Source organism: Cucurbita moschata, unplaced genomic scaffold (assembly GCF_002738365.1).
Source record: "Cucurbita moschata cultivar Rifu unplaced genomic scaffold, Cmos_1.0 Cmo_Scf00015, whole genome shotgun sequence".
NCBI classification, from domain to species: domain Eukaryota; kingdom Viridiplantae; phylum Streptophyta; class Magnoliopsida; order Cucurbitales; family Cucurbitaceae; genus Cucurbita; species Cucurbita moschata.
Window position 1 is genome coordinate 1803290 of NW_019268531.1, and position 8273 is coordinate 1811562.

The 8273-nt window shown below is 36.3% G+C and overlaps 2 protein-coding genes and 1 long non-coding RNA gene across 6 annotated transcripts in view; 2 read left to right on the forward strand and 1 right to left on the reverse strand.

Moving 5' to 3' along the window:
• The window catches only part of LOC111453639 (abscisic acid 8'-hydroxylase 3-like), a 4901-nt gene extending 1544 nt beyond the window's left edge, over nucleotides 1-3357 (reverse strand). Inside the window, exons 1-7 of one of the 2 annotated variants that reach the window (XM_023094817.1) lie at nucleotides 2138-3357; nucleotides 1443-1767; nucleotides 1206-1355; nucleotides 847-1098; nucleotides 631-717; nucleotides 427-505; nucleotides 62-168 (exon numbers count right to left, since the gene is read on the reverse strand). In XM_023094817.1, the coding sequence (XP_022950585.1) occupies nucleotides 62-168; nucleotides 427-505; nucleotides 631-717; nucleotides 847-1098; nucleotides 1206-1355; nucleotides 1443-1767; nucleotides 2138-2382 (1245 nt within the window). In that variant the 5' untranslated portion in view covers nucleotides 2383-3357. Of the gene's footprint in view, nucleotides 1-61; nucleotides 169-426; nucleotides 506-630; nucleotides 718-846; nucleotides 1099-1205; nucleotides 1768-2137 lie in introns of both variants that reach the window. The other variant, XM_023094816.1, reaches the window with a different exon arrangement.
• The window catches only part of LOC111453641, a 10894-nt gene extending 6150 nt beyond the window's left edge, over nucleotides 1-4744 (forward strand). For 2 of the 3 annotated variants that reach the window (XR_002712289.1, XR_002712287.1), the window contains one exon: nucleotides 4174-4743. This is a non-coding gene — a long non-coding RNA (uncharacterized LOC111453641). Of the gene's footprint in view, nucleotides 1-4173 lie in introns of all 3 variants that reach the window. The other variant, XR_002712288.1, reaches the window with a different exon arrangement.
• Nucleotides 4745-6513: 1769 nt separating this feature from the next.
• On the forward strand, nucleotides 6514-8188 carry LOC111453806 (protein HYPER-SENSITIVITY-RELATED 4-like). Its single transcript, XM_023095042.1, has one exon. The coding sequence runs from the start codon at nucleotides 6610-6612 to the stop codon at nucleotides 8035-8037; it is 1428 nt and encodes a 475-aa protein (XP_022950810.1). The 5' UTR covers nucleotides 6514-6609; the 3' UTR covers nucleotides 8038-8188.
• The last annotated feature ends 85 nt before the right edge of the window (nucleotides 8189-8273 follow it).

Below are 8273 nucleotides of genomic sequence, written 5' to 3' on the forward strand. Positions count from 1 at the left end.
GGGGGGGGGGGGGGGGGGGGGGGGGGACAAGAAGAAACAGTGATTGATTGTAGGTAGATACATCAAATCTCGAAGGGTTGAATTGCATGGGGTCCTTGTACAAATCTGGGTCATAATGAATGCATGTTGCATCGATGTTCACATGCCATCCTTTCTTTATTTCAAAACCTGCATACCACGTTCAAAATGCGTTGGAGGGGGTCCCAATTTGTTCAAAAACTCTTTATCAAGTCCACTTGGCATCCTGTCTATCGATTTACAAATAGAATATAATTCTTTTCTGTATACGTATGTGTATATTTCTAGCAGAGAAATAGTTCTACAGGAGTCATCTTCATTTCCTACGGTAGAATAGAAAATCTTGTTCATTTGTTTCCATTAGTGAAATATCAAAAAGAGAGGATGAATGTAACAGGAGGAACGTACCTTCTAATCTGCAATCCCCTAGTGCCACACGAGGAAACCACAGCAAAACATTGGACATTCTCAACGTCTCTTTGACGACCTGCAATGCAAATGAATTAAGTTGTCAGTGGCCTGTTAGTACATTGTGCATGGAATTAATTACAATCTGAAGCACTCTGTACACTTCTTACAAAATAAAAACAAACTTAGGCTGCTTATTATAACCTTTGAACCAAAGGACATTTTATTAAGATCTTCAAGAGTAAGTAGTTCTCCATCTTCCTTCTTTCGTAGAATTGACAATTGTTCCTCCTGGAGAGTTGCAATGGGCATTAGTATTCATTCCACAGGAGTACTCAGCATGAAAGTATGAAGAGCAGTGGATTATGGGTAACCTTTGTTAACTTTTCTTTGGATAACTTAACAGGTTGTGGATCTTACCCGCAGCCTTTCTTGGGCCTCTCTGTTCTCATCCAGGAACTTGACACTCCACATCATAGCAGCAGCTGTGGTAGTTTGGCTTGCAATTATCAGTGTCAAAAGGTTATCCATTATCTCTGAGTCATCTAACTTCTGATCCGGAGGATACGAATCTCTCTGCAACATTGACTGCAGGAAGTCTTCTGGTGACTCCTCTCCCTTCCGTCGCCTGGATATTATTTCTCTTAACCTTTCCATTAGTCGGTTTCGTGCCTGCACATTTTGTTGATGATGAGTTTATATGCTTCTAAAGTTGAAGGAAGCTAAAAAGTCCTAGTTGAAGGAAGCTAAAAAGTCCTAGTTGAAGTGTATCAATGTACCTTGATGCCTTTGTAGTACCTAGTTCCTGGAATCATGAATGGGAGAGATAACATGGCATCAGAGACGGCTGAACAGTCTTTTTCAATCTGCCTGAGTGTAGATTCATCTCTTAGACTCATTAGCATATTGCACATGGAATCGAATGTTATCTGCAAATCACATAACGTAAGATATGTTGGCTGCCAAGTCAAACAGACATGTTTGAGAAAGATGACTATATTTTTATTTTCTATAACCTTCATGCTGAAATCAAGCAGTACAAAACTTTTCCCATCTTTTACTAGTTTCTGTAGCCTTTTGGAGAGCATGTCGTCAAATTGTTTGACAAACTTAGACAGAGAAGTCATGGAGAAAGGATCAGCTAGAAGACGCCTAATCCTTCTGTGATCCTCGTGGGAAACGCATAGTAAACTCTTCTCCCCAACAGCATCTCCCATGGATTTCACGTATCCCTTGTTGAATTGGACAAAATCATTGGCAAGTATTGCCTTTGCACCTTCTGCACTTGGAACAAACACATGGATTTTTCCAAATAGCCTTGTCCTGAACCACCTACCATGCCTGGTTTAGTTTCACACAGTCATCAGTTCCATGTTCTAAACTGCCCGGGATGTATATGCTAATGCATATATATGTATACATGGACCTTCCCAAATAGCCATGGAACTCACATCAGTCGTCAAATTTAAAAATTCAATGGAGTTGACTCGTATGGGACGGTAACCATGTCTAGTTTTGTATCTAAAAGTTCTAAAATTATCAAATTAGAAGCTAAAGGAATCACGTAAAAAGATTACAAATTTTAGGGAACTAGTTCAAACTTGGCCTTGAATGAGGAAAATTGGAATCATATTAAAGGAATATTAGAAGTCAGACTAACAGTACTTTTGTAAAGAATATCCATAATCACCATGGGGACAGAACCACTAACCACAACCGGCGGAGCCTGACAAATTGGTAACACCCTCTGGTGCTGTTATTAGCAGAAAGAAAAGAGAAGGTTTCCCCTACAAAGGGTAACCCCAAGTGACCAGGAATTCCTCCAACATTCTTGCTCCTCTGTCTCCAGCAAACTTTCGAAACCAACACTAAAATACCTATGGAAAGAACTGCCGCCACTGTCGTAGTGTCAAAATAGTTTTGAGCTAAGAGCACAAGCTCCTCCTTCCACAACATCTTCAACTTTTCGCCAACAAACTCTGTTGACTCTTGATGAAAACAATGAATAGTTCCAATTGGATGGGATTACTCTTCCAAGATGCTGCAATTTATAAATATAAGGAGGGAGGGCCAGAGTGTTCAACAAGACAATATGTGGTATATATTTAAATGGTCGCCAATGTATATCCTTGGATGCTTAGGCATGAAAATGGAAAGATCCATTCCATAAAAACGACACATTATATGATATCCACCCGCGTTTAATCTTTATTTCAAGTTGGGGTCTATTATGTTTGTTTTCCGATAGAATATATTTATCATATAGTGGACAATTATGATTGTGATATATGGATTTGATGTTTATATGGGATCAAACTAAATGCTTCTAATATATAATTGAAGACTCCTTAGATGCCCACCCAACATTATATTTGATGGAGATCAATCAGACTTATACTTGTAGATTGAGCATTTTTATTTGGCTTTAAATTTACAATTTGTTCTGGTTTTTCTATTTAGCTGTCTTTCATTTTATTTCTCAATTAGAGGGTAATTTTGGGGCTGTGATAATCGAGTTTTGAAAATATTGTAGTGATGAGGTTATTGTTATCATGATTTGATTATTAAGGAGTCCTCTAATCTTTGCCTCTTCTTTTCTCTCCCTCTTTCTCAATCTGGGTGGGGATTGATTCTAAAACCAGCCCGAGGATGCGATTTCATATCCATTCAAGTTGGAACACCAAACATGAGGTGTTCTCCCTCCCAAATCCTATCTCAACAGTTAAACACTTTGCCTTTTTTCCACTTCGAAACAGAAAAGGAAAAGGAAGAGTGAAGAAGTCTTTTTCAAGTTGATTTTGAAAGGTGAATACGAGTATGGAGAACTGATCTTGAACTGTACAGGAGAATAGGATTGATAAATTTTGTGGGAGTTACATGTTAAAAGGTGGGTTGACTGAGATGTCCTTATTATGAGCCTAGTGGGAGGGGTGTTGGTGATTCCGATAGAAGATGGTAATGGAAATGGAAATCGAAAGGACCCACATTGAGAGTTTAAGGATACTTGGGGAAGCCCATGTGGTAGGTTCTTGGAGGGTCGAGGTCGGGGTCAGGTGGTCTGTGAGTACTTTTATATATGAAAACGATGGTAGAAGAGGAGGATCCAAAAGGCCCTTAAAATGGGTGTGTAGCAGCACTTTGTTACCCTGTGCTAACGTAAGATGATAACAACTCTGAAAGTAGGGGGATAAGGACAGGTTGTAGTATTGTGGCCGGCCATGCCCATGACACCTCCTTGCTTCGGTGGCCTGCTCCTGTGTGTGTTTCCTTTCAAGGGTCCCAACTTCCAACCAACTACCCAATAACATATTCTTTTCAAAGTTCTCAACCTTGTTGGATTCCCTGTCTTACATCTGCTCTTCCCCAATTATTCTCTCCTTCTCTCTCCTCACTGCTCATCAACTTCCGCCTCCTCCTCCTCCTCCATTAGAAAGAATCAAAATTTTCCATCAAAAACTGTTCCAAAATCTAATTTGATATATATGGCTTCTTTGATTTCTTGTACGAAAGATCCAATCTTTCCTTGAGTGTGTGCGCGCGCTCTGCGATTTTTGATAGCATGATGGGACAAATTGTTCTAATCTTTAATTATCTATACTATTACAGATGATCAAGGCTGAAATGGAAATATTTATTTCTTTTCCCTCCACTTTTCTTTCTCTTTTGTTATTCGGATATTTGAAGGTATCATGTCTATATGTTCTTCCCAATAATGATCACTGATTTTGCCTTGCTATATTTGTGAAGGTGGAAGCTGCATTTTTTTAGCTGAATTCAAGTGTCTCGGAGCTACATCTTCTTCCCCCTCTCCAGGAGTGGAGTTTGACTAGGATATTTAAAATATTTTTAAAATTCAGATTGTATATAAATTAATTACTATAAAAAAAACATTTCTTTCTTTTTCCATAAAGTTAAATTAGTTTTATTTATTTATTATTATTATTTGTTAAAATATGAAAGTTAGTGAATCTGGTTATTTAACCTCACTTATATAACCTGGCGACAGGGAATGGAAAGAGGGAACGGAAAAGGAGAGGGAGCTACTTGAGAGGGATGATGATCATGAAACTCCATAAACTCGGTAACTCCAGTTTTCCCCTCTCTAAGCTTGTCAATGTTCTAGTTAATTTTGTATCGCTTAAAATCGTTGAAGCTTATGATTGGTGCATCATCTAATTATTTGTTATGTTGACAGGTTTAAACAGTTAGTCTGTTTATTAAAATCGAACCGATTAACATATGTCTTAGAGTTTTAAATTTTTATAGAGATAACAACTTAGTCCACCTACTTTAGCTTATAACATGTTGGACATATATTTTTAAATTTATAATAGTTTAGTCTATTAACAACTTAGTTTCTTTATTTTAAAATTTGTGGCAATTTAATTTTTACAAGTGAAAATTCTACCAATATTAAGTATCGATGGTTATTGTGTATTAACTTCGACTCTGTAGTTTATAAGCATATTCGTTGTTAACTAGTTTATTAGTCTCCAACATTTTAAAATATCATTAAATTTTAATGATATTTTTTCCCAAATTAAAGGGTTCAAAAATGCATGTTATATATGCAATTAAATTCATACAAAATTGAAAAGAAAAATTAAATGGTTACAAATCATAGGGAGAGTAAATTGTTGAAAGAGAGGCCCAAAATGTTTTATTAAACCAATTGAATAAGAAAGATGCTAAAACTTGAAAATCCGGGAAAACCCGTTTTAAAGTTTACAATTTTTTTTTTTTTTTTTTTTTTTAAGTGACTCCGCCGGAGGTGGCGGAGCACAGCTGCTGAAAGGCGACGAAGGTGACAAAGCAGTAAGTATTAATTAGATCTGGACTTGGGTTCACTACTCACTTTCAACATTAAAATTAAAATTTAAAAAAAAATTTAAAAATGATAAGAAAATGTGCATTAAGTATTAAATACTTATGGACCAATTTCTGCGCTCCTTTCTTTTGGTTTGGAAAAATTCAAAATCTTTAGGAAAAAAAAGTTTATAAGAGATATATTCTAATATTTATTTTTCAGAAGGCAAGTAAATTAGTTTCTTCCAATGGTTTTTTTTTATATTAGAAAATTATATCTTTTTTTAATATTCATTAATTTAATTAAAAAAAAAATGTTTCCTATAGGTTGGGTTAGTACATAAATTTGACTATTAAGTATTTTTTTTTTCAGACTTACAAATTTAACTAAAAAGTAATATATCTAATATTGTTTTGGTCGGATCCTATCATTTCATACCAAATATGTTCCATAATTCATTGAATATATAAGATTTTTTTTTTCCAAGTAAGATAAAAATGTCATATAAATTTGAGGTAGAATTGAATGGAAATTAAAGCCTAAAATTAAAACCAAAGGAAGAAATCATTTTAAATAAATAAATAAATGTAGAAAAATCGCTTGGATTTTTTCCAAGGAGACTTGCTCTAGTCAACGGCGCGTCGGCGACTCCAAGTCGTACCTTGGAATACAAGTCCGGGTCCCACCATCAAATGCTGGTGTTAATTTTTTTATTTTTTTTAATATTTCATTTCTCAATTTGTTTTTCTCTCACATTTTTTTATAATTTATAAATTTCATTCTCTCTCAAATGTTTTTTAAAAATCAAATTAGTACACTCACAAAGAATAATGTGTTAATTTAAAAAATATTTTTTAAAAATCAATCTATAATTTTAATATGCTTTCTAACAGAACATTAACAATTTTAAAAATTAGAATTTTATTGAATAAATCAAATAAATTCAAACAGCATTTTGTCCATTCAATAGAAAAAAAACATAATTTAATCTGTTAATTTATGTCTAAATTAAGACAAATATAAATTTTTATATACTTTTACAAGTGAATAAAAAATGGTTAGGATATAATTTTATATAAAACTTATTTAAATACAAATATTAATATAGTTATAAATAGAAAGTAGTCATTTTTGTTCACTTTTTTTATTTAGAAAGAATTATTTTATAATCTTATTTTGAAATATTTTTTCAAAAAAATAATTAATTTTTTTTTGGTGTAGTGTGGGAATGCAATAAAAAAAAATTATTTATTCATTTATTTAAGAAACTCCATTTTTTCTTTCCACCCACTCTCCATTGCCATCGACTTCCAAAACTCTTCTTCTTCCTTCTACTTCAACTTCTCTGGTACATTCGCCTTCATTTTCCATCAGCCATGGCCTCCAACAGCTCCACCGCCGACGCTAATCTCGCCAATGCCAAGGCCCTTCTTACTGCCGCCGCATCCTTCGCTGCCACCGTCGTCCTCGCTCGCTCCGTCGCCAACGACTTATTGCCGCCCCAACTCCGATCATATTTCTATAATGCCTTTCTTAACATCTTCGACCGATTCTCCTCCCAACTCACCATGGTCATCGACGAGAGGGATGGCCTTGGCCCCAACCAAATCTACGACGCCGCCGACACCTATTTGGCCACCAGAATCTCCCCCTCCACACACAGACTCAAAGTCTCCAAGCCCGAGAAGGAAGATAGCATCACCACTACAATGGAAAGCAACCAGGAAATTACCGACACCTTCAATGGCGTCCAATTTCACTGGGTCCTCGTCTGTAGCCAAATCGAGGGACAGAACTTCCACAACGCTCGTTTGCCCTTCCGATCCACAGTCAGATCGTTCGAGCTCTGTTTTCATAAGAAACACAGAGACATGGTCCTCAAATCCTATTTACCCCACATTCTCCACCAGGCCAAAGAGATCAAGCAGCAGACTAAAACCTTGAAGATCTTCACCTTCGATTACCGTCAAATGTTCGGCAACATTTCGAATTTATGGGTTCCGACCAATCTCGATCATCCCAGTACGTTTGAGAAGCTCGCCATGGACTCTGAGATCAAGAACTTCATTCTGAGTGACCTTGAACGGTTTGTGAAGAGGAAAGAGTATTACAGGAAGGTGGGTAAGGCCTGGAAGAGAGGGTATTTACTCTACGGTCCCCCAGGAACAGGGAAATCGAGCTTGATAGCAGCAATGGCGAATTACCTGAAATTTGATGTGTATGATTTGGAATTAACAGAAATCCAATGTAATTCTGATCTTAGGAAATTGCTAATTGAAATGTCGAATCGTTCGATTTTAGTAGTGGAGGATATTGATTGTTCAATCGAGTTCCAAGATCGAGAGTCGAGAACCGAAGAAGACGGCGCATCGTCTACGAGGAGAAGAGCGCAGGTGACATTATCGGGGTTGTTGAATTTCATCGACGGGCTGTGGTCGAGCTGCGGCGACGAGAGGATTATTATATTCACGACGAACCGTAAAGAGAAATTGGATCCGGCGTTGCTCCGGCCAGGAAGAATGGACGTTCATGTTCACATGTCGTATTGCAGCCCTTGTGGGTTCCGGCTTCTGGCGTCCAATTACCTTGGGATTGAGAATCACGAGATGTTTAGCGAGATTGAGGAGCGGATTTTGAGCACAAAAGTGACTCCGGCGGCGGTGGCGGAGCAGCTGCTGAAAGGCGAAGATAGTGACAAAGCATTAAGGCATTTGATGGAGTTTCTGGAAGCTAAAGAACGGGAGAAAGAAGAAGCGGAGGCCGAAGATGGAGAAAAGGAGAAGAAGGCGGAGAATATAAAATAACTGACTTTATAATATTATTATTATTATTATTATTATTATTTTGGAATAAGGAATTTTTGGATATAAAGAATATAAAATAACTGAAAAATTATATAGAAACTTATAGCCTCACAAAATATATCTAGAAATTTATAATGTAACCGTACTTAAATCTAATTTTTAAACAAACTCTCAGTAATTATAATATATTAAATATGGCTGGTTTTTTTTTTTTTTTTTTTTTTTTTTTCTGAAAA

Bases quoted from the DNA above. Each gene is read 5' to 3' on its own strand.
- LOC111453806 (XM_023095042.1), top strand. From the start codon at position 6,610: ATGGCCTCCAACAGCTCCACCGCCGACGCTAATCTCGCCAATGCCAAG.